Source organism: Babylonia areolata, chromosome 1, assembly GCF_041734735.1.
Source record: "Babylonia areolata isolate BAREFJ2019XMU chromosome 1, ASM4173473v1, whole genome shotgun sequence".
In the NCBI taxonomy this organism is placed as follows: Eukaryota; Metazoa; Mollusca; class Gastropoda; order Neogastropoda; family Buccinidae; genus Babylonia; species Babylonia areolata.
In genome coordinates, this window is record NC_134876.1 from 84,526,174 (window position 1) to 84,551,173 (window position 25,000).

General features: G+C 42.8%; 2 protein-coding genes across 8 annotated transcripts in view; one reads left to right on the top strand and one right to left on the bottom strand.

Moving 5' to 3' along the window:
* Nucleotides 1–13,080, top strand: part of LOC143288642 (protein Wnt-10a-like) — a 70,946-nt gene extending 57,866 nt beyond the window's left edge. For 2 of the 3 annotated variants that reach the window (XM_076597310.1, XM_076597319.1), the window contains 3 exons: nt 977–1,428; nt 5,861–6,007; nt 8,192–13,080. In XM_076597310.1, the coding sequence (XP_076453425.1) occupies nt 977–1,428; nt 5,861–6,007; nt 8,192–8,509 (917 nt within the window). In that variant the 3' untranslated portion in view covers nt 8,510–13,080. The remainder of the gene's footprint in view (nt 1–976; nt 1,429–5,860; nt 6,008–8,191) is intronic. The other variant, XM_076597321.1, reaches the window with a different exon arrangement.
* Nucleotides 13,081–13,972: 892 nt separating this feature from the next.
* The window catches only part of LOC143288669 (voltage-gated delayed rectifier potassium channel KCNH8-like), a 290,432-nt gene continuing 279,404 nt past the window's right edge, over nt 13,973–25,000 (bottom strand). For all 5 annotated transcript variants that reach the window (XM_076597324.1, XM_076597322.1, XM_076597336.1 and 2 more), the window contains exons 12-14: nt 24,518–24,852; nt 19,230–19,456; nt 13,973–18,163 (exon numbers count right to left, since the gene is read on the bottom strand). In XM_076597324.1, coding sequence (XP_076453439.1) covers nt 16,980–18,163; nt 19,230–19,456; nt 24,518–24,852 — 1,746 coding nt within the window. In that variant the 3' untranslated portion in view covers nt 13,973–16,979. The remainder of the gene's footprint in view (nt 18,164–19,229; nt 19,457–24,517; nt 24,853–25,000) is intronic.

A 25,000-nucleotide genomic window follows, 5' to 3' on the forward strand; every position in this document is an offset into this window, starting at 1 on the left:
TCATCATCATCATCATCATCATAATCATCATCATCACCATCATCATCATCAATAGCAGAGTGCTTTAAACAGCCATGCGAATTTTGAATCCTTTGTATGTCTGTCTGCCTATCTATCTGGGTGCGAGCGCGAACACCTGCGCACGAATATGTGCTTGTTTCCATCCATCCATACATCAGTCCACCCAAACACTCGCATGCACATACATACATACATACATACATACATACATACATACATACATACATACATACATACATACATAATTATATCAAAGAACAAGCATGAAATCACGATCATCAAACCAACCGACCGACCGAGCAATCAATCAATCAATTCATCAGTCAACCAACAGACCTCTTTCGCTGTCTCTCCTCCCACATGAAGCTCGTGTAACGTGGCTTGATTATCCTTGTATCTGCTGTCTATATACCTGTCTGTCCTGATCCTGCGCTGTTTTGTTAACCTTGAATTCTCTGTCTCAGGACTATTTTGCTTTTCCTCGTCTCGTCTGTTACCGTTTTCAGCTGGTGTTTCTTCTTCTCTCTCTTTTTTTCTTCTCTCTCTTTTTGGGTGTGGGTGGGAGTGGGGTGTGTGGTTGGTGTGTATGTGTGTGTGGTGGTGTGGGAGTGTTGCTGGGTGGAGTGTTATATTTTGTTTGTTTCTTTTGGATGTAATGACCTTTATCTTTTCTTCATTTATTTTCCCTTCTCTTTGATTCATTGTTGCGATGCGTATGCCTGTCTCGAGTCTGGTCTTCTTTGCTGTCTTTTTGAGTCCTGTTATTACACTTTTCCCGGTTTGTCTCTTGCCCACTGCGCACCTCAACTCTGTCACACTCTCTACAGCACATCCCACCACCACATCCTCCTCCAACTTATATAAATATAATAAAAAATAAAAATAAAAAAATCTTACCTTTATTTAGTTTGAATCCGAACTTCTCGTTTCATTTTCATGTCGCACAACGTGGCAGGCTACAAGGAGACAGCCTTCGCCTACGCCATCTCGGCCGCCGGGGTGACCCACCAGGTGTCTAAGGCCTGCAGCATGGGCAAGCTGAAGTCCTGTGGCTGCGACATGAGCGTCCTGTACAGCCATCCGCACCCCCACCACCAACAACACCACCCCTACCACCCACGCGCGGGTAGCAGATACCCTGGGCACGGACGTCATCAGTTCCAGCATCATCAGCAGAACCAGGCAGGGGGGCAGAAGGCGTCGTCGTCGTCGTCGTCGGCGGCGGCGGCGGAGGGAGCGGGAGGTGGAGGTGGAGGTGGTGGTGTGGGGGAGGCGTTCGAGTGGGGCGGGTGTTCCCACAACGTGGACTTCGGGGAGCGCTACGCCAAGCGGTTCCTGGACTACAAGGAGGAGGCCCGGGACATCCACAGCCAGATCAACCTGCACAACAACCGGGCCGGCCGCCTGGTCAGTGGGCTGTGTTGTGTGGTGTGGTGTGGTGTGGTGTGGTGTGGTGTTGTGTGGTGTGGTGTGGTGTGGTGTGGTGTGGTGTGGTGTGGTGTGGTGTGGGGTGGTGTGGTGTGGTGTTGTGTTGTGTTGTGTGGGGTGGTGTGGGATGGTATGGTGTGGTGTGGTGTGGTGTTGTGTGGTGTAGTGTGGTGTGGTGTGGTGTGGTGTTGTGTTGTGTGGTGTTGTGTGGTGTGGTGTGATGTGGTGTGGTGTGGTGTGGTGTTGTATTGTGTTGTGTTGTGTGGTGTGGTGTGGTGTGTTGTTGTGTTGTGTGGGGTGGTGTGGGGTGGTGTGGGGTGGTGTTGTGTGGTGTAGTGTGGTGTTGTGTGGTGTGGTGTGGTGTTGTATTGTGTTGTGTTGTGTGGTGTGGTGTGGTGTGTTGTTGTGTTGTGTTGTGTGGGGTGGTGTGGGGTGGTGTGGTGTGGTGTTGTGTGGTGTAGTGTGGTGTTGTGTGGTGTGGTGTGGTGTGGTGTGGTGTGGTGTTGTGTCTGTCTTTCTGTCTGTGTCTGTCTGTCTTTCATTAATTTTCTTTCTTTCTTTCTTCCTGTTCAAATGAGGCCACGGCCTTATTGAATAAACTATAGTTATCCTTCCTTTCTTTCTTTCTTTCTTTATTTCTTCTTGCATTCTTTCTTTCTTTCTTCCTCTTTTTTTTTTTTTTTTTGTTTTGGTTTTTGGTTTTTTTTAGCGTGTTGGGTTATGCTGCTACTCAGGTATCTGCCCAGCAGATATGGTTTAGCATATATGGATATATCCGAACGCAGTGACGCGTCCTTGAATAACTGAACTGAACTTTCTTTCTTCCTTTCTTCCCTTCTTTCTTTCTTTCCGTTACACGACCAGCAGCAACTTGCTGATTAATTTGTTTGTGGATTATGTGCCTGCCGAAACTGGGGATCGACGGACTCGAGAAACTCGACCGAGATTCCAGCGTTCTAATTATCCCGTCAATATCATTATCATCATGATCATGATCATTATTATTATTATTATCATCATTATCACCATTGTTGTTATTATTGTTATTATCATCGTTGCTGTTGTTGTTGTTGTTATTGTTATTGCACCTTATGCAGCACTATGCTGGGTAATTTCCAAAACTCACCGAACACTGACATGATTACATGATCCTTAACGTGCGTACCTGATCTCTTCCATGCGCATACACACAGAAGGGGGTCAAGGCTATCGAGACGACTGAGTGCTGCTTTTCGGCACTTACCATTCCTTGCCTGTGTGTGATTCAGTCAGGCTTCAGTCCTGCGCAAGCAGACACACACACACACACACACACACACACACACACACACACACACACACACACACACACACACACACACACACACACACACACACACACACACACACACACACATACACACACAGACATACACACACACACATACACACACACACAGACACACAGACAGACACACACACAGACAGAGAAAAACAGAGAGGGACAGACCGACAGACAGACACACAGAGACAGAGACAGACATGTGTATCTCAAAATGTTTTTATTCTAGGAATCAGATTTCATTCATAGTCTTTTCTTTCAGTCTGTCACTGCCAATCCGCACCCCACAAGAGAGATAGAGAATGTGACGGTTTTTTTGTTCGTTTGTTGTTGTTGTTGTTGGGGTTTTATTTTATTTTTATTTTTATTTTTTTTTTTATTTTTTTTTTTTTTTTTGCTGCCCCTATCATCTGCACTGTTTCAGTGGCATTACTCCCACGCCGCTCATTTCAAGTACACCCCTCCCCCCCCCCGCCCCGCCTCCCGCCTCCCCCCACCCCCCATACACGGCTACACCCGAGTTCGTCTATCACAGTCCCAGCGTCGGCAGTCAGCAGGGAACCATCGATGTTAGGTCGCCAGGAGGCCACACACCAGAGGAAACCCCGCACTGCTGCTGAGTCACTTCGATAGTGTTCAGTGGTGCCTGTTCTGATTTGACGTACTTAGGACATAACCTACTAAGCTCCCGACTGACGACAATAATGGCTTAGTCGCGGAGCCAGACTGAGTGAGCGTCCTTCCCAGAGTGGAGACCGCCACCACGTCCCTCCAACAACAGCCCCCCCCCCACCCCCAGCCCCCCTCCCATCCCCCCATGACTGAATCTGCCGCCACTGAAGACATTGACAGGACAGAACTGAAGTGGAGGGTTATCGAAACTGAGGTCACCATAACAGCACCGCAACAAAGGTAACAGAATTGGGGACTTTTTTTTTTCTACATTGATGATGAAGAAGGAGGATGGTGATGATGATGACGATGCTGCTATCGAGGTCTATTTTGATTTTGGGACTACGTGACAAGACTGTACTCTACGCTTCATGTGTTAATGACATCCCGGCGTCAACCAGGCCCGAGAGATACAGACACTTGCAGTCTTGGTCAGAAAATTAGAGCTACACAACCAAAGACTCCTCCGTAAAATTGAAAATACACGACTGTGAGTGTCCCGGGTTTCCCATTTAAGCCCATAGCACACTTAACGCTGGGTTGGAGCCGGCCGCTGGCCGAAAAACCCACCTACGCTGGGATTCGAACCCGCGTCCTCCCTGCCGTCATCCCGCGACGCAAACCATTTCGCCACTGTTGCTGGTGTCTGGTGTTGTATTTGTTTGTCGTTGGACAATGGGTGAAAAGATTTGTATCAATCAAGAAATGAATGAAGGATGGACAGGCAAAAGAAAAGGAAAGAGGGCTAATGGTTCTTTGTCTGTGTCTCTCTATCTCTGTTTTCTCTTTGTCTCTATCTCTGTTTCAGCTCTGTCTGTGTTTCAACTCTGTTTCTTTTTGTCTGTCTTTGTACAGCTCGGCTTTGCTTTACTCGGCTCTGTTCTACTATCTCCTCGATATTCCTCTTATGTCTCTCCACTACTCTTCCTGTCCTCAACAAATCACCTGTTCTGTCTGTCCTCTACTCTTCCTGTCCTCAACAAATCGCCTGTTCTCTCTCCTCTACTCTTCCTGTCCTCAACAAATCACCTCTTCTGTCTCTCCTCTACTCATCCTGTCCTCAACAAATCACCTCTTCTGTCTCTCCTCTACTCTTCCTGTCCTCAGCAAATCGCCTGTCTCTCATCTACTCTTCCTGTCCTCAACAAATCACCTGTTCTGTCTCTCATCTACTCTTCCTGTCCTCAACAAATCGCCTGTCTCTCCTCTACTCTTTCCTGTCCTCAGCAAATCGCCTGTCTCTCATCTACTCATCCTGTCCTCAAACAAATCACCTGTTCTGTCTCTCCTCTACCCTTTCCTGTCCTCAACAAATCGCCTGTCTCTCTCTACTCTTCCTGTCCTCAACAAATCACCTCTTCTGTCTCTCCTCTACTCATCCTGTCCTCAACAAATCACCTCTTCTGTCTCTCCTCTACTCATCCTGTCCTCAACAAATCGCCTCTTCTGTCTCTCCTCTACTCTTCCTGTCCTCAACAAATCGCCTCTTCTGTCTCTCCTCTACTCTTCCTGTCCTCAACAAATCGCCTCTTCTGTCTCTCCTCTACTCTTCCTGTCCTCAACAAATCGCCTCTTCTGTCTCTCCTCTACTCTTCCTGTCCTCAACAAATCACCTCTTCTGTCTCTCCTCTACTCTTCCTGTCCTCAACAAATCGCCTGTTCTCTCTCCTCTACTCTTCCTGTCCTCAACAAATCGCCTGTTCTCTCTCCTCTACTCTTCCTGTCCTCAACAAATCACCTGTTCTCTCTCCTCTACTCTTCCTGTCCTCAACAAATCACCTGTCTCTCCTCTACTCTTCCTGTCCTCAACAAATCGCCTGTTCTCTCTCCTCTACTCTTCCTGTCCTCAACAAATCACCTCTTCTGTCTCTCCTCTACTCATCCTGTCCTCAACAAATCGCCTCTTCTCTCTCCTCTACTCTTCCTGCCCTCAACAAATCGCCTCTTCTGTCTCTCCTCTACTCTTCCTGTCCTCAACAAATCACCTGTTCTGTCTCTCCTCTACTCATCCTGTCCTCAACAAATCACCTGTTCTCTCTCCTCTACTCTTCCTGTCCTCAACAAATCGCCTGTTCTCTCTCCTCTACTCTTCCTGTCCTCAACAAATCACCTGTTCTCTCTCCTCTACTCTTCCTGTCCTCAACAAATCACCTGTTCTCTCTCCTGTACTCTTCCTGTCCTCAACAAATCACCTGTTCTCTCTCCTCTACTCTTCCTGTCCTCAACAAATCACCTGTTCTCTCTCCTCTACTCTTCCTGTCCTCAACAAATCGCCTGTTCTCTCTCCTCTACTCTTCCTGTCCTCAACAAATCGCCTGTTCTCTCTCCTCTACTCTTCCTGTCCTCAACAAATCGCCTGTTCTCTCTCTCCTCTACTCTTCCTGCCCTCAACAAATCACCTGTTCTGTTGGTCCGCAGGCCGTAATCCGGAACGTCCGGAAGCAGTGTAAGTGTCACGGAATGTCTGGCTCCTGCGAGCTGAGGACATGCTGGAAGGCTACGCCTGAGTTCCGGCAGGTGGGCAAGCTGCTGAAGAAGAAATTTGAGGACGCTACCAAGGTACAGGTATTGTGTCCCCCGTTTCTCTTCTTAGCATGGGCATGTTGGGCATGTTGTTTTTACGCATTTGGTGTGCATGCTCGCAATTTTTCTTCTTTTTTTTATAATTCTCTATCTATCTATCTCTCTATCTATCTATCTATCTGTCTGTCTGTCTGCCTGCCTGCCTGCCTGCCTGCCTGTCTGTCTCTCCATCTCTCTCCATCTCTCTTTCTCTCCCTCTCCCTTTCCATCATTCTTTCTGTTACTATCGGTCTGATGTCTGTCTCTCTCTTTCTCTGTGACGATGACTCTGTGTCTGTTTCTGTGTGTGCTCGCTTTTCGTGTCTTTCGTTTGATCTAGAAGTGTGTGTGAAGAAGTAGAGGGAGAGAGTTGTGTTTTCTTTCTCTCTTTTACTTTCCATGACTTCAATTTTTTTTTTCCTTTTAATTTCTTTTCTCCAAAATACTCCCGTTTCCTACTTTTTTTTTTTTAAAGAAAGCTTACCTGTATTTCATTAACAAAAAAAAAAAAAACAAAAAAAAAAAAACCCCTTCTTTTTCGGTGAAACAACCCAGCGTTTTCTTGTTTCCTATTTCAGTATTCACCCACCCAAGGTGTCTATTTTGACACCTTTCCATTAGTTGGAGTCAAAACTCCGGCCAGAAAAATAAAGTCACAGTCCGACTCTACACTAAAAGTAACTGTGGGTGTTACCCTAAAAACAAAAATAGCTACTCAGTGGCCAAAGCCACTGTTACACAACTCCCCCCCCGTCACCCCCTCCAGAAAAGGAGAAGAAGATGATGATGATGACGAAGAAGGAGAAGATGAAGAAGACAGTGACTTAGTCACTGCTTCTCTATCTTTAGGTTTGTTGCGTGGGCTACAGTGAATTGGGAAGGATTGGTGTTTATTGGGTTAGTTTCTGGTCTTAAGTCGTTACCAAAGCTTTATTTTCGCCCCGGAGAGGGGGGCGGGGTAAATGTGCCTAAAACGAGCTGCTTCTGTGGAGAAAAATAGAATATTGGTGGATCAGGCAAGGAAATGGAGTTAAGCTTGTCTACGCATTCTGTTAAGTCGGTTTTGCCTTTCTTAAAATAGCAAACATATTGAAGCTAAAAGAGCGAAAATAACCAACACTTCTTTTCTGGAGTTTCATTTACATTGACGAACAGCAATTAAGAAAACAGAAGCAGTATCCTGCGAAGAGTGACTGACATAATGATCATTATGGTAGTGGTTATAGTCATGTCTGCATTGATCATTACTTTAAAAAATGTAAAAAAACAAAAAACAAAAAAACACGAAATACCATGATATAATCACGGACGAATAACACACACAAACACACCCGAAAAAGTAAAGCTAAGAAAATAACTAACTAATCAACCACGAAACGTGCAATCAGACAAAGCGCACGCCCTCCACCAACACGCGCAAGCACACACACACACACACACACACACACACACACGTCAGCAGTTACGTACCTTCTTGCCCAAGTATTTCAAAGAGAATAACTATTCTGCAGATGATTTTTAGAAAGTTATTTCTGATGAGGTTCTTATGGTCGAACTTTCCCAGGCATTAGATCATAGCCCTATTTCTACATTCCTTTAATATACTTCCGAATTGTGTTAATGGTTTCTGATTATTATTATCATTATTGAATTGTTACTGTTAAATGTAATCGCATGTTAATTTTGCAATTTTTGGTAGTTTTCTACCTTTTCTCTTTTCCTCTTCCCTGTCCCCTCCCCCGCCCGCCCCGTCTAATATCACTGATAGTGAAAAGACGATAATCTAAAGAACGAACACACACACACACACACACACACACACACACACACATATATATATATATATATATATATATATATATACATACATACATACATATATATATATATATATATATATATATATATATATATATATATATATATATATATATATATATATATATACAGCACAGTTAGTGTAACATATATTGATCAGCCCGCAAGCTGTGACACGTCCTCAAAACTGAAGCTCAAACTCCCATGCAGTTGTGTTTTGCTGCTGTGCGTGCGTTCGTGTTTGAGTGCATGTCTGTGTCTGTGAGGAGGTGCATGTGATGTATGTGAATCAGTCCGCACACTTCGACACCTCCTTGAAACTGACACTGAAACTGAAACTCCTTCACCCACCCTCTGTTCTGTCTGTAGATCGACGTGTCCAACTCGGCCCACGGCCGGATCTACAAGCGGAACGGCAAGCGGCCCCGCAAGATGGAACTGCTGTACTTCGAGAGGTCGCCCAACTTCTGCGATCCCAACCCCCTGGTGGACTCTCCCGGCACCACGGGCCGCCTGTGCAACAAGAGCAGCAAGGGCATTGACAATTGTGAGACCCTGTGCTGCGGCAGGGGCTACAACACCCTCAAGGTTAAGCGGTCTGAGCGATGCCACTGCAAGTTCTACTGGTGCTGTTACGTGGAGTGCAAGGTCTGCACCTACAACGAGTGGGTCACCGTCTGTAAATAATGATGATAACGACCATCGCGCGCGCCACTTCTATGCAGTTACGGAGAAAATGGTCCTTTTGGCGATGGTGACAACATGTGCACCTTTTGTTTCAGAAACAGGTTTTATTCATTCTCGAAGTCTATAGTCTACAGTATCTTCATTGCTCCGTCTTCGAGGTCTGTAGTGTGTTAATGAATCGGTAACCGAGTAGAACCAAGTTTGTGATAACATGTTGTACAAAACAAAGCTGTGGCAAGAGATCATTCTCAGAGTCCGCACATGAGAAGCTGGGACGACTGTCCGTAAATCTGCCATGTTTGCACTCCGAGTGACAGGACAGAAAAGAAGACAGAAATGACAGAAATGCAAGCCATACTCCCCCAGTGAAGCATTTCTTCTCGCAGTAACTTTGACGTGAGTGTTGATTTCATTAAAAAGGACACTTGCTGCTGTCAGTGAGAGGGCCACGGAAAGCAAGGTAAAACCTGCTTTTTATAAGACACTAGAAATCTGCATTTGTAACTGATAATTGATTGCAAGTGACGTATATGATTGTTTGCGTATTAACAATGCGATTTTGCTCCTGAGAATAAACGGGGCAGAGACTGTTGTGCACGATATGCAACGCCAGTGAGAGAAGAGGGTACCTGCTCTTGCCAGGAAAAGATAACCCCTATGTCTGCACTCAAGTGCCACGCCTCAGCTGGTAACTGTCTGAAAGCACTGACAACTATACACTGACAACAAACAGATAGCGGTTGGAATGTGATTCCAAGTTCCAGCGTCATGGTCTCAGTTTGCCCCAAAGATGTGAGCTATGTGTGACATTTAAAATGACTACAATAAAATCCAAATATTTCTTCCAGCGGTACACACTCCACTGGCGTTGGGTGGATGGAATAGAATACAGACACTCTTCTCTGGTGTGTAGGACAGTCAAAGCATGTGTACTGGCCAGTGTTTGCATCAGGTGCCACTTCAGAAACTCAGCAATATCAGCAGTTACAACATAGCAACAATAACAACAGCAATTACAAAACATGTCAGTGTTGAAACCAACAACTGAAATGAAATCTGGCGAAACAAGAGCGGCGATGTGATTGTTGGTGCGCACACGTACAATGTGCAACGAACAATCTGTTTTTGACACGAACTTGATGACAAAAAAGACCAAACGTCTGCGATTTTGTTTTATCTTCAAACTGCGAGACATACTAATTTTGTACAGGTTTCAGATGGATCTGATGGTTAATGACAGAACGAAAAGTTAGGTTTCGTGTTGTCAGCTTATACTGTCTCCAAACGCATGCTTCTTATCACCTGAAGTTCGAGACCTTGTCCATCAGTCTGTGGGAAACTCTGGGGATAAAGTCCCAATGGTGTTGAACAAACAGATATTACTTCCATATTGATGTGCTGTATTTCTCGCATCCATTACGAAGGGCTGAACACGCGACCAAGCTAATAACCAATGTGTCTTTCACATCTTGTCGTTTCCTTTTGTTGAGTCAAGTCAGGACACAGATTGTTCCCTGTTTTTGGTCGAGCTTCGAGCAGACCATTTTGGAACTGAAAAAAAGAGAACGTTTTCGTCAGTCATTCTTGTGGACATTATGCTGGTATTCGATTCGGAAATGTGGGAAGTCTCGTTCAATATGTCGCGAAAACCGCCATATTGCAGGAAATGGAACTAACATTTACATGATGTTCGTGGGCTTTTCTCTCTGTGTGGCATATGTTATCCTACGAGCGATACTGCGCCCGACACGGTTTTTTCGTGGAGGACACAAGACTTTTCCTTCTGCAGGGCCTGGGTGTTCATGAAGTTCACGAGGCAGGGCGAACCTTGGCTGGAGATAATGAGACTCTTTCCATTGCGGAAGACACTGTTCATCATCCTTCTTGGACAAAGAACAGAGATCCTTCTTGGACCAAGAACAGAAATCCTTCCTGGACAAAGAACATAGATTATTTCTGGACAAAGAGCAGACAGACATCACACCAAAAGATGAGCCAAGTCTCTTCCAGGATTTCGTGCAAAAACGATTCCTTTAGGGAACGAAAGAAGCATGCTTTGATAACAACGAATGCCTCTGATATAGTGTTTAAGAATGTGATTTTTTTTTTTTGATGAAGGATCACGGACAAGTTTTAGCATTTAGCTGTTTTCATGATCATGCATGTAATCTTTATTATATAAATCGTTGCCTCGAACAAAAGCCATCTTTGTCCCCATTGGTGACACGAAATATGTTTTTGGGGAGCAGAGGACCTGAACACATCTTTTTGCCTTTTGATCAGCTTGTAGTGGGCATGCGTAGACAGCATGCACGAAGAAACTGGCCACTTTCAATGAAATGTTTTGCACACCTTTTTGGGGGGAAAATGTCACATTTCCGATACTATTCATATCTCTCTCTTCTCAGGTGAACGATGCATGACATTGGCGATGATGTTGTACAGAGTGTGAATTGTAAAATGTGGGGGTCACAGAATGGTCGTGGTCAAATGCGCGCTGTGTTTGGTCTCTGTCAAAACTACACAGCTAGCCATAACCGGAAAGCGAGTGCTTCAAGCACAACAGAACTGGCATCGAGAAAATGATCGAATGTATTTCACTGGATCCATGCATGTCGGAATTGCTTGAACGAAGAAACCATAGAAAATCATGTTTTACTCAAAGATGAGTGTACATTAAGCATCTTAATTAATGTTATCAGGACAATAAGTTGCTCCTGTGCTTATAATATCCCCATGCATGTATGTATGTGTGTGTGTGATTGTGTGTGTGTGTGTGTGTGCGCGCGCGCGCCCGCGTGCGTGCGTGTGTGCGCATGTACTTTTTCAAACGCTCGAATCCGTTCCGATAGCAGTATAAATAAGATATGAATCGATGTAGAGGATTCAGTAGTTTTAGAGTTTAAGTGTGAATTTTGGCTTAGCCCGCAATGCCTTTATTCTGTTGTGACATTGATGGGATTATATCTGTACTGTACAGTACTGCCTGAAAGTGGGAACATGCAAACACGTGTGTCATTGGATCAAGAAATCAGAGAAAATGGACTGATCCTAATATTTAGGTGATAACGTTCTCGCACACCTTGAAATTATTTTTCCTGTACGTAGTTGAAATTGTTGACGTTCGTGGGCAAGCCTCGTGGACTTTTAATTACAAAACTAGATTAGTTACTTGATAAAACGCTCGAATGACCTTCAATGCGGACCAGGCCTGCATTCATCTGATTTTCTTCAAAACATCATGAGATATGAAGTGAATGTTTCCTAATCAATTGCTGTTCTTTTTAGACCGGTATGTTATTATTGTAATGAGAAGGAAAAAAACCCGGAAAACTAAACTTTTGTTGTGAAATTATTTTACAATGGTAAAACCGGTCCTTGTTTGAGCATAAATGGACTTGGTAACCGTTGATATAAATTTTACTTATTTTCGATACATACAGAAGAATGTTTCTTTACTCATGATCAAAAGTTTGTACTTACTTGAACATTAATTTTCAATAGTTCCACACCACCTTCCTAGGGATAAAACCTGATGCAGGAAATGACTTGGGTTGGACAGGTTGTGAGTGAACTGCATTAAAGTTGCCTGGATACAGGCATCCGACAGTGGTGTTGCAACAATGAAATGGCCATAACAAGTTTCATTGGAGAGTCGCTTTATTTTGTTATCATTCGCTTATCAAAGGAGTTGATCATCCTTGTGTGTGTGTGTGTGTGTGTGTGTGTGTGTGTGTGTGTGTGTGCTCGCGCGAGTGTGTGCATGTGTAATTAGAGAGAGAGAGAGAGATAAGGGGGGAGGTGTCCATCAGAGTTTAAACGTGCTTATTTATTTGTTTATTTGCATAAATTTATTTATCTATCTCCGTGTCAACAATATGTGCATGTATGTATTTTCGCCAGTCGTTTCATATCCTCTGTCATGTAAAATGAGCTAACAAGGCTATGTGTGCATTCTGCATACAGGCCTACCTGACAAGGTATCAGTGCATCCAAGAATGTGAAAGATTAAGGATGGTCACAGATAACAGATTTTTTTTTTCGGTTAATTAAAAAAAGGGCGAGTGTCTATGTGGCAACGTTTTTAGACGGCGAAATGGAGACATTTTTTGTGCTTAAAATTGCAACTTATTTAGGACTGGTGACATATTTAAATGCTTAGTTCTTTGTTTCAATTAGAACTGAACTTTCGATAACATGTGCCTTTATAGTCTGTGCCTTCAAACTGAACAATCAATGCCTCGATCTGCAGTTCTTGACTTGTTTGGTATTGCTGATGTGAGATGTTAACGTTACCGATTTGTCTGTTTCTCTTATCTTTAAAAAAAAAAAATCTTCCCTGAAAATAATGTGTGTGTGTGTGTGTGTATGTGTGTGTGTGTGTGTGTGTGTGTGTGTGTGTGTGTGTGTGTGTGTGTGTGTGTGTGCGTGCGTGCGCGCGCACGCGCAGTCATATTAGTTTTTTAATGCCATTATTTTATCGTTTTAATTGCCTACTCTTCATCTTGTACTGTGTTTCTTTTCTTCTTCCTCGTCGTTACAGTGTTAACTGATGAACCTGTTTGCAGAGCACGTCATTGGTCTGAATACACGTAATGTTGTACAATTTGTTCAAAAATTGTCTCGTGTGTATACGTGTACAAGCGCGCGTGCGTGTGTGAACAATAGAATATCTCGTGTGTGTGTGTGTGTGTGTGTGTGTGTGTGTGTTCGTGCATCTGCGTGTGCATTTTGTTTGAGTGTGCGTCTCTCTCTCTCTCTCTCTCTCTCTCTCTGTGTGTGTGTGTGTGTGTGTGTGTGTGTGTGTGTGTGTGTTCATGGAGACAGGAATAGTTCGCGAGCAGACTAAAAACACTTCAACTTACTTTTCTCGGGAAAGGGAGAGGGAACACTTGGGCTTTATGTTCTTCGCTGGGTTCCGTTTATATGCTTTGTACAGTCTGCGAAAAAAAAGTGTGATTATTAACATAACGATTATTTAAATGAATAAATACCCGATTTCTGAAATAAAACAAGAGACTTATTAAAAATAGATAAACAAAAAAACAAAAAAAAGAATAAATAAATGAGTCGTCAGCGACATCGAGACAAGGGAAACAACTCCACTACCTTGGGGGTGCACGATGTAAAGGGAGAGAAACAGTCCTAATGCATTTGCGAAGAACTTCACGAGTTACAATTCTTTATACACCGTACATTATTTTTTTGGGGGAACGAGAGCAAATCCATATGCAGGAACGTGCGTGAAAAAAAGAATATATATATATATATATATATATATATATATATATAGAGAGAGAGAGAGAGAGAGAGAGAGAGAGAGAGAGAGAGAGAGAGACAGAGAGAGAGAGAGACAGAGACAGAGACAGATACACAGGCAGGCAGAGACAGACAGACAGACAGACCGACAGACACAGAATATCAATACACTGGCGAGCGTACACACAAATGCTACAGTCAGGCAATCAGTACGAATTTTAATGTTTAAAAAAGATCATAGAGCAAATCGATTTTTAAAAATCCAGTGATCATGATAACCAGACGATTCAAAGATTCTCTTGCTCACATGAATCTGAATGTTAATGTATATGCAGAACATTGTAGATTCTCTAACACACACACACACACACACACACACACACACACACACACACACACACACGCACGCAGGCACACTACATATATATGCACGCGCGCGCGCATACACAAACACACAAAGGTGTGCGTGCACACACCCTCTTGCATATACACCCACGCATATACTTACATCCATCCAAACACTTACAAACGTTCACACGCACAAACACAATCGCACGCACAGAGACACAAATGAACTCGCACTCTTCGTTTGCGCTCTTTTTAACATACACAGCCTTGACTGAGCATGCACATCCACATGGCTCATTGTATCTGTTGATCGAATGCCGGCTCAAGTTAGCATATCCCTGTGCGTTTAAAGAAGAACTTTTCACGTGTCCGTTCTTCAAGTTTCAACTTTCAAGTTTTAATTATCCTTTCACTCCTACTGGAGTATGGAGGATTACTGCAAAATAATCTTTTCATGCCCGGAACAAACATTTCCAAATACACAACAATGTCACATAAAAGTTGAGAAAACACATTGTCTTTTAACTCCAAAAGTGTAGCTAGGCAACATTTGCAAATCTAATCATCTTACTTACCGCTAAAATTACTTTTTTGCCTCCTTTGAGCATAGTACAAAAATTGAAAACCGATTTTGGAGACAAATATTTTTAGGAACATATCTATTTCGTAACTGATCATAATTGGGGCATTCCATTATAAAATGAAACTCATCCCCAATCACAGACATGTTACAAACCTTACAAAGCCGTAATTCATTGGTATGCCTTTGTGTCTCCAGGTTCCTATTTCCAACTTATGATTACTACTTCGAAATCTGAAGAAGCTGATAACGTAATTATCAGGCATTTGACATATATTTTTCTCTACCAAATCCACTTTTGAAATTTCGATAAAACAAACATTTACCACTCGCCTCTGGAGCATGTATCCATAGAGTTTGTGTGCGGAGATTTCGTTCTTGGATCGTTTCTCTCGTTATTGCACTGACCCTTTGCCTTACACGGTAAAAAAACACAAACCTATCGCATGGAGGTAATGCCCCAAGCATGAAGACGTAGAAGCACACACACACACACACACACACACACACACACACACACACCTAAATATATAAATATGCACCCGTTATTGAAAATAAGAAAACCATATGACTCGATTAAAAAAGTGTCATTCTCACTCCATATTCTGAGAGAGATACAAGTATATCTTTAAATATTTTTAAAAAAAGTAAAATCAACATGCCAAAGACCTAAAATGAGTTTTAGTCATCACAGTAGAAACGGAATTGGAACTCATGAAGAAAATATCGCTCACTGCCATTCCATCAGACATACAATAACATACATATGGAGAGAGAAGAAAAAAACCACCTGACAAATCGGTAGCATACAATAAACATTTTTAGAAAAGGTTATATAACACACGAGTATTCATATCTGATGAGTTGTAAAAAGTAAATAATTGAAACATTGCGTCTATCTCATTTCTCGGCCTCTGCCGATGGTTTCAGTAAGAAAAATACGACGGAACTGGAGTTAAATGGACTACAGAACACATAGCCCCTTTCCACCACCTCCTTTTTACAACCCCTCCCACCCCATTAACCGAGCTTTTTCTTTCTTTGTTTGTGTGTGTGTGTGTGTGTGTGTGTGTGTGTGTGTGTGTGTGTGTGTGTGTGTGTGTGTGTGTGACGTTGTTGTCTTCTTTTCCTACCTTGTTGTATAATTATATCCAATGAGTACACACACAGATGGATGTTAATTATCAAGCAAGCCAGTGAGTAAGCAAGAGAGAGAGAGAGAGAGAGGGAGATTCTTCAAGAGGTACAGACAAAATGATGTCAAACGTTTCCCCTACACCCTCCATAATTCCCCCATAACTGCAGCCACCCGATGGAAAAAAAAAAAAAAAAGCCATCAATATTTCCCTCAATATAATTCGTCAGTTTGTTATCTCGCACTTGTCCCCATCCGTTGGCAAGGATAGAGACAACAGCAGCACACGAGTATTGGTCAGTAGCATGAACTTCTCTGCCAGATTTCAGTTCAGTTCACGATGAACACACACACACACACACACACACACACACACACACACACGCACGGCTTTGACTATCACTGTGCCACACACAAACTTGGGTTTTTGTCAATGGAAAATATTCACACACAGTTGTTGTTTTTTTTGTTTTTGTTTTTTCTTCTTTTTTTTCTTTTTTTTTTTGGATAGCATAAAACCTTCAGCCATTTCTTCAACCTACTCATCTCCGCGGAGTCTGGTGAGAAGAACGCACCATTGCCTTGAGGGGTTTGGAGATAAATGCTCCAAAAATCAGCTTGGTCACATTTCAGAATGTCGTCTTTTATAGAACGAAAATAAAATATCGACCCGTCTAACACAATCACACATTCAGCATTTCAAGATCTTCCATCGGAGATCTTTGATTCACCATTCAAAAAGAAACATATTGTTCAAGACGCCCTCTTTTTCTGCGTGTATGTGTGATTTGGGTGTATTTGTCTCTATGTATGTATGCATGTGTGTGTGTGTGTGCGCGCGCGCGTGTGTGTGTGTGTGTGTGTGTGTGTGTGTGTGTGTGTGTGTGTGTGTGTGTGTGTGTGAGCGTGTGCATGTGCGTGTACATATGTGTTTTCGAGCAGATACTCTGGTCGAGGACTGGCCTAAGACACGGTTTCCGATTGTGGACAGCATGATTGGACCATGCGGAAAAAAGACACTTCTCGATGCAGCAAAACAAGAGTAATTCTCCCCCCACACCCCCACTGCCCCCCCTCCCTCCCCCCAAAAAAACAAAAAACAACAGAAAAAAGCCTAGTGCATGCACACAGCAACCCGTCTCATCACTTTAGACGACGGAGTCTCGAAGCGGCAAAAGGTCACTGAAAGACTCGGGCCGACTGAGGGGCGCACGGTCCTGATCCGGGCTGATGCCCTGACTGGGTCTTAGAGGTTCCGGACTGACTCCCTCACTGGGCCTCAGAGGTTCCAGACGGAAACTCCCAGGGTAGAAGAGACTCTCTTCACTGGCAGGGCTCAGGTCCAGGAAGAAGGGCGGCTCTGGCGATGATGGCGTGCTGGTGTGGGGGTGAGGGTCAGGGTCAAGAGGCGTGGAACTCCTCCTGGAGGAAGAGGAGGAGGACAGGCGTGGGGCTGGACACCGGGGTTCTGCTTTCATGTTAGGAGACACGGGGGATGGCGGGGAGCAGCGTCCGGGGGAGTGACTGTTCGCGCCGACCAGATCGTTCTCACTGTCCGACCCCGCGATTCGGTAATACTGGCTGTTAAACTCCTCGCTCCCTCTCCGCCTGCCAGAGTCTACTTCCTCGTCTATCCCCACCAGCCGGCTGTTCTCAGACACGGGGGAGACGGCCGGGGAAGATGACCTCGCAGCTCCTGCTCCTCCTCCTCCTTCTCCTCCTCCAGACCCCCTCCGCGTGGAGGACGGTGGTAACTTCTCCTCCCTGAACGCTCCGCACGAACCCCGAGTGCAGGCGGTGGTGAAGAGGTCGTTGAAGTTCTCACTGTCCGGGGACTTGCCGAAGAAGAACTGCTGACCAGCGGAGGCCCGCCGCCCGAAGGACGACACTCCCTGCTGAGGAGGAAGAGGAGGAGGGCCCGGCGTGGACTTTTGTCGGTTCAGCACTCGCCTGGGTGGTGAGGATCTCATGTAGGTCTTCACTTTGCTCACCGGGTGGGACGGAGGCTTGTCGGAGGCAGGCGACTGCGTCTCCGCTTGGGAAGGCAGCTGCGGCTGTGGAGCTTTGTCTGCGGGTGAAGATGTGGGCAGGGGTTGTGGAGGAGGGCGAGGATGATGAGGTGGTGGGGGTGTTGGGTGTTGGGGTGGCGGTTCCTTGCCCATGGCCAGCAGGATGTGGCGCAGCGTGGTGCTGATGTTCTTGACGTCAGAGCACAGCACGTCTAGCCGCTGCTCCAGCTTGTCCACGGAGCTCCGTGTGCCCTCCACCTCCCTCTGCAGGTGCTGCACCAGCGTCTGGGAGGTCTGCGAGTCTTCAGAACTCTGCCGGTTACCTGGGGGAAAAAGTATAACTATATATACATATATATATATATACATATGTGTCCGCGTGCGTGCGGATGTAGGTCTGTTTACGTTATTTATCCCCTCAATTTAATATACTATTTTTTTTTTATCGTTCGTTCCGTCTTTCTGCTGCTGGAAATCCAATGAATCGCACACTGTTGACAGCTAGTGATGAAATAAACGCTGTTTTTTTTAATCATTCAGTAAATGTAACGAACGTGTAAGTTATCATTATATATATATATATATATATATATATATATATATATATATATATATATATATATATATATATATATAATTATAGTTACAGTAAGTTTTATTATTATCATCTAGTGACTTATGTATGTTATCGCTGAAGTGGGAGTGTGGATGTTTTGAAAGTGGCACAACGTTATCTGGGCTTTCAGACCATGTGGGAGAATAGACCTTGAACAGAAGAATAATGTGCAATATGCAGGATGAATGTACAATGGAATATGTCTAATGCTAACGTCCATATTCTAAATATATTTCTGTTTAATAATTACGATGTAATAATTAATTGCAATGTTTTTAAAAGCGAATATGTGAAATGCTTTTATTTGAGAACATATGTTTATTACTCTTGTTTAATCAAGTTATCCGCGTGTGTTGGGTGGGTGGGTGGGGGGCGGGGGGGCGGTTGTGTGCTGATTATCTGGTTGTGGTTTTCCGCAATTCATCTTTATTCTTATCTTATCTGTCTATTATAATCAATATGCAGTATAGTAGGCTATGTTTATAATTATATTCAAATAATGTTTCTTAATTCTTTCTGTTTTTACATTAAGAATACTAGTTATTACCTGCAGTGTGTGGATGTATGTATTAAACGATGTATGTGATATTTTTTACATTTGTATCTTCGTAATATTTGTAGGGGCTGTTGTTGGCTTTTACATTTATGGTCCCCATGTTGTTTACTTGTCTATGTTGTGATAATGCACCTGACCAAATTTCTCCAGTTGGAGATAAATAAAGTTATTCTTCTCTAATCTTATCTTATCTTAAGAACACACCACCGATACGTACTAAGATAGGGCCTGGCAGGGCGAACGGCGCTGTCCTTGACGGACGAGGTCTGAGAACGTCCCCCGGGAGTGATGCCTGACGACAGCGTCCGGAGGTAAGCGGGACTGGTGCCTCCTCCCTCCCTCACGCCCACTCCTCCTCCTCCTCCTCCCGTGTCCCTCCCCCCTCCTCCCACCACCGTCACTCTTCGGAGCGGTAGGAGGGGGGTGTCCCTTGGCTCTGACGATCTGGAAGACAGTGTCAATGCTGAGTATTAAACTCATTTTCTCGTTTTTTTTTAACGCTCGTTTTTTAAGTACTGTATGCCCAGAAACAGTTTTTAGATTTCCATTATACATTATAGATAAACAGATATATACATAATTATATATACAAAGACGAATTTCAAAATTTGTCTTTACTAGACAATATCTTTCAGAATGAATCCCTGCTTGTCATTCTACACGTTATACATATCATCTCCTGAAAAACTCCACTGGGACCTGTCGTTATAATACACTTTCTTTTTCCAGAAATGGTCTCGATATTTGTCGTTATACATTTTATACTAAAAATAAATAAATAAATAAATAAAAGTTTCGAGACGTGTCATAATATGTAATAATCATATCCAAGAACAGATTCTAGCCGACATTAAGTAAAACATGATACTCTCCTTCGGGCAGTATAGTAAGTCAGAATGAGTGACAGGCACAAAGCGTCACAGTAACATAATATATAGGCCTACCTTCTGCGTCTTCAGGAGTAATGAAGTAATGAAGCAAACAGCATTGATAGACTATGTGATGGGGAAGACAGACAGAGAGAGAGGGGGAGAGAGAGAGAGGGAGAGGGAGAGAGACAGAGAGAGAGAGAGAGAGAGAGAGAGAGAGAGAGCAACGCCTTACCTCCGGAATGAAAAATACATGAATATAAATATTTTACAAGGAAGAAAAATAAACTAATATCATACACAAGTTTTATCAACTGATATCAATGCAAAAAAAAAAAAAAGACATCGGTTTGTGTCAGTTAGACATTAAAAAAGGGAAAAGGAAGAAAGAAGATAACGAAGAAGGAGAAGAAGAGAAAGAAGACACGACATGAGGTATGAAAAAGAAATACTCAAAGGCAGCTTTACAGTGAAGTCACCCCAGACAATGGTCTTTCATTTAAAAAAGGCCCACATAATTATGTGTGTAGGTCTACTCGTCTGTTCCTTTGTTATTCTAAATATCTTATTGTTTGCTCTCTACTGGTGTGTTCTCTGAACTGCGAGATGTACAGTGATGTCAAACACATGATACTTGTTTCGATTTAAAAGCACACATTTCTAACTGTAAACTCGTTTATACATGTATTCATAATTCCTACCCATTCCCATCTCTCATTCGACTATCAAAACATCAAAAGGTTTGATTTCTTTTTTTTTTTCTTTTTTTTTAAAGTAAGTATACTTAATATACAGCTTACTTGAAAGAATACCCAGAGACATGAAGGGAAACAAATCCATGCTCAAATTTAATCAACAAAAACAGGAACAGGAAGAAACAAATGCGTACAAACACACGCATACACAAATATAGTTCCTTCCATACTAAATAGGTATACATGCATGCAGTTCCTGACACAAAACTTTCCAGGAAAATTGTTCCTACGACGAAGAAAATTAAATGCATGCAAGCAGAAATTACCGTGCCATATTCGGTAGAGAGTATCTCTATCGCGGATTAAAAAAAAAAGAAGCTGAAAGGCATAGAAAATCGGCTGCATTGATGAGAAATACATAAATACCGAAGTCCCTGTGAAGTTCATGCACATGTTTTCCAGACGTATGTTATAATCAAGGAAACACGTTCTTGCCATAAAAATATCATAAGCAGTCAATATATACTTCCTTTCTAAAGACAGCTGTATGTCATCACAGAAACAATACTTAAAAATATCGACAAGTTTACCTTTTGTTTTCATGAACAGACCAACAGCTTTTAATTCTAAAGACATGCATGGGTTTTTCTTTTCTTTTCACAAATTACATGCAGAGACCTTTAAAACAAAATGGAGAAAACCATACGCACAATACCAGTAACAGAATAACGTACCAGTTTTGACACACTGAAACGAAGGTCCTTTCAGAACACTCCAAGGGAGACGAAACGGGTGCACATTATCTTTTAAAGCATGACAGAACACCAACAGGTCATTTGTGCATTGGCCCAAACAGCGAACGGATCATCACAAAGATGAAAGCAAGAGATTGAAAGTGATGAAAGTAGGTGAATGGATGATTAGCGGCTGAATAGTCATTACGTTTGCGAGTGACTACGTGAAAGATTAGTGAGAAATAGACTAAGGGAGAGGGAGAGACACTGGCACTGACGTATTTTATTGTCCATGAAGCAGTTACGACCTGTAGACAAGGGGGATAATAATTTCATTCAGCAATAATATAAGCAGAGCTGAATGCTCATAGACATCAGAGAAACCTGCGCACCAAATTGCGCATGCCCACCATACATTCACACACACACACACACACACACACACACACACACACACACACACACACACTCACTCACTCACTCACTCATTGACACACACGCACGCGCGAACGAGCAGAAACTGACTTGATCATCACGAGATTAACCAGTTCCTTGTTCAAATATCTGCTTCTGCAATGAATTTCGCTGAACGTGTAAAATCATTTCCGTTGTTGTTCGAAAACAGATCAGAAACACTGTTTGCACAGAGGTGATACGTACAAGACGTTACTGGATTACAAAGCTTGTTTTTATCTGCATAAGCAACACAAAGGAATAAAACATTCTCTTTTGGGGGGAATCATTTCTGCATGATGTGTAAATAGTGTCACGTAAGTATACTTGATTTTGGAAACCATAGCTTGCAGTTTATTTAATTAACTTGCTTACCCTCAGCATAATCTTGATAAACTGTGTGCCGTTTATTTGTAATTACAGTTAAATGGGGGTTTTTTTCTGCCTGAAAAAAAAAACTTTCACATGAACAGAAATAGTTATGTTGATCACTAGTGTCAACATTATTTTTACTTCCAACATGAAATGAATCGATCTTTGGACTCGGTCCTAAAACCGTACTCACAACCAGCACCTTCGCGGAGCCAAACAATTCAGAAGTCATTTCCAGTTAAGTCTTCTGTCCATCTGATAACCAGTTAAAATGACCAAATTCATGCCGTGGAAAAGAATGTTTCATGTGCTTGTCTGCGCTGCATATTATTGGCATTGGTAACTTGATTATTTCCAAACAATATTTAATGCTTTTGAGAGATAGATAAACAGATAAGAGAAAGAGATGTAAACAGACAGAGACGGAGAAAGACACAAACGGAGACAGTCACACACACACACACACACACACACACACACACACACACACACACAGATATATATATATATGTAGAGAGAGAGAGAGATGGGGAAGGGGGTACACCGACAAAATGCATATTTCCAAACATCACGAAGGGGCTCCACAATGATACACACTTCCAAACACAATACCGACACTCATGCTGTATAATTCCACTTCGAGTTCCGGCTTGCATGAGCGATCTTAGCATGCACTAAGTTTTGCTGCAAGATATAATAATATGTATATAGGTGGTCAGAATTTACTACACCTCAGCGCATGCAACGATCACTGGTATAAGGCGGCCCATGAAAATTGCATGCACGACTGGAGATAGAGAACACACAATGTCAACATCCACACACACACAAACACATATATATATAAAGAAAAGCACGATGGGACAGAGAGGGTGTGGGTGAGAAGAAGGATGAAAGGTAGAGGGGGGAGTACCTGCCAGCAAAACTGCTGGATCTGAACAAACGACCGATTCTAGACTCACGAAGATTCCTAGCCAGTCTGCATGGGCATGGACACATAGGCACTGTTACTTCATTCAGTTAGGACAAAATAACATAACTGGATTTTTTTTTTTTGTGTGTGTGTGTGTGTGTGTGTGTAAAAGACAAGTCAACAACAGAAAAGAGACCTGGTTGATATGTAGGAGAATACAGAAAAAATAGACAAACTGTTAGCACACACACACACACACACACACACACACACACACACACACACACACACACACACACACACACACACACACAGAGAGACTGCTGTATTGCAAATCTTGCAATAGCATATGAATTGTAATAGCAAAATGATAACAATCAATGTGAATAATATTGCAAGGTGGCGAACAGCTATATCATTAGATATCATCATCCCATTTACAGTAGATTATGATAGCTTACTGATTGTATCTTCTGGATTTCTGCACAATGCTACTTTCAGAATTTTTTTTCTGAAGTCGAGAGGATCTTTAACAAGCTATGTATTCACACAAAGGAATATATATATATATATATATATATATATATATATATATATATATATATATACACATCTCACAAAGTATGCAATTTATTATCCCAAAACGTATATCTAGTCATATTAGAAGACACTGGTGTGAATGATTTGCACAAACGGAAGCTCATGTGTGTGTGTTTTTTAACTGTGTTGGTACTGTATCTTTAAGAAATATCACACCACATGAAACGTTTGAATTCATTGCACTGTGTTTTAACTTAAATGCATTTCAGCATAGAACCAAACTATTAAGCTTTGTGCCCAACATGACACATTCAAAACAAAACATAGACTAAAAAAAGGATTTGCGATCATATCTGAATCATAATAGTAAACGTTAAACAAAAAAATGATGTGCTGTTCTTATTGATATTACAATATAATAGAAATAGTTTTTAGTCTCTCTCGTGGTTTTGCATCCAATCGCAAAATTGTGGTAGCTTACATTACTTGTTAAAAATTATCAAAATACCAGCATGCTAACACAAACAAAAATAAATGTTTCTGACACACATTCCACAAACTCCGTACAGTTAATTCTACAGGTGCGCAAGTGCAGGTGTTAAACGTGCCTCTATGTGCTCTATAGTCACCAGAAGCTCTACTGTGTTCAGAATAAATAAATGCAAAGAACTTCTGAACACCGTCAATGAATATCAAATGTGTGCGTGCGATTCTTAAACGAATCACAAGGAATTTACTATTTTCTGCTATGATTTTCAAAAGAAAAAAAAATGATATGGTTTCGATTGCAGAAAAACACATAAACCAATTTTTAGTTGTAATTGTTGTTGTGGGTTATGTGGGTTATTCAAGATGCAAAATATGGTGAAAACAAAATAAAAGTGGTAAGAAAAAAAATGTAGCGACTACACGAACACGCCCTCCCTCACCTCAGACCACCGATGATGTCTCCATTAGGGAAGCTGGGCCGGCTTCCCTGGAACTTGGTGAGGAGCGGGGACGTGGAGGACGAGTGGTCAGTGTGCTCCGTCGTCTCTATCTCCTCATCGTCCGCCGCGGGGGGTCGCTTGGAAGTTGAGGTGGTGGTGGTGGTTGTCGTGGTGGTGTTGGTGGTGGGGGTCGGGTGATGGATGGTCGGCTTCTTCTCACCCTCCTTCTTCTCCGCCTCTTTGTTGTCGTTGTCGCTGCCGTTGCTGATGGCGTCCTCTTCATCCTCAGAGATGACTGGCAAGGTGTTGATGGCCGGCAGCAGGGTGTCGTCATCCTGCGGGTCAAGAGACAGGGGAGTCAAAAGGGAATCATTCTTCGTTCTACGGGTCAAGAGACAGGGGAGTCAAAAGGGAATCATTCTTCGTCCTACAGGTCAAGGGACAGGGAAGTCAAAAGGGAATCATTATTCGTCCTGCAGGTCA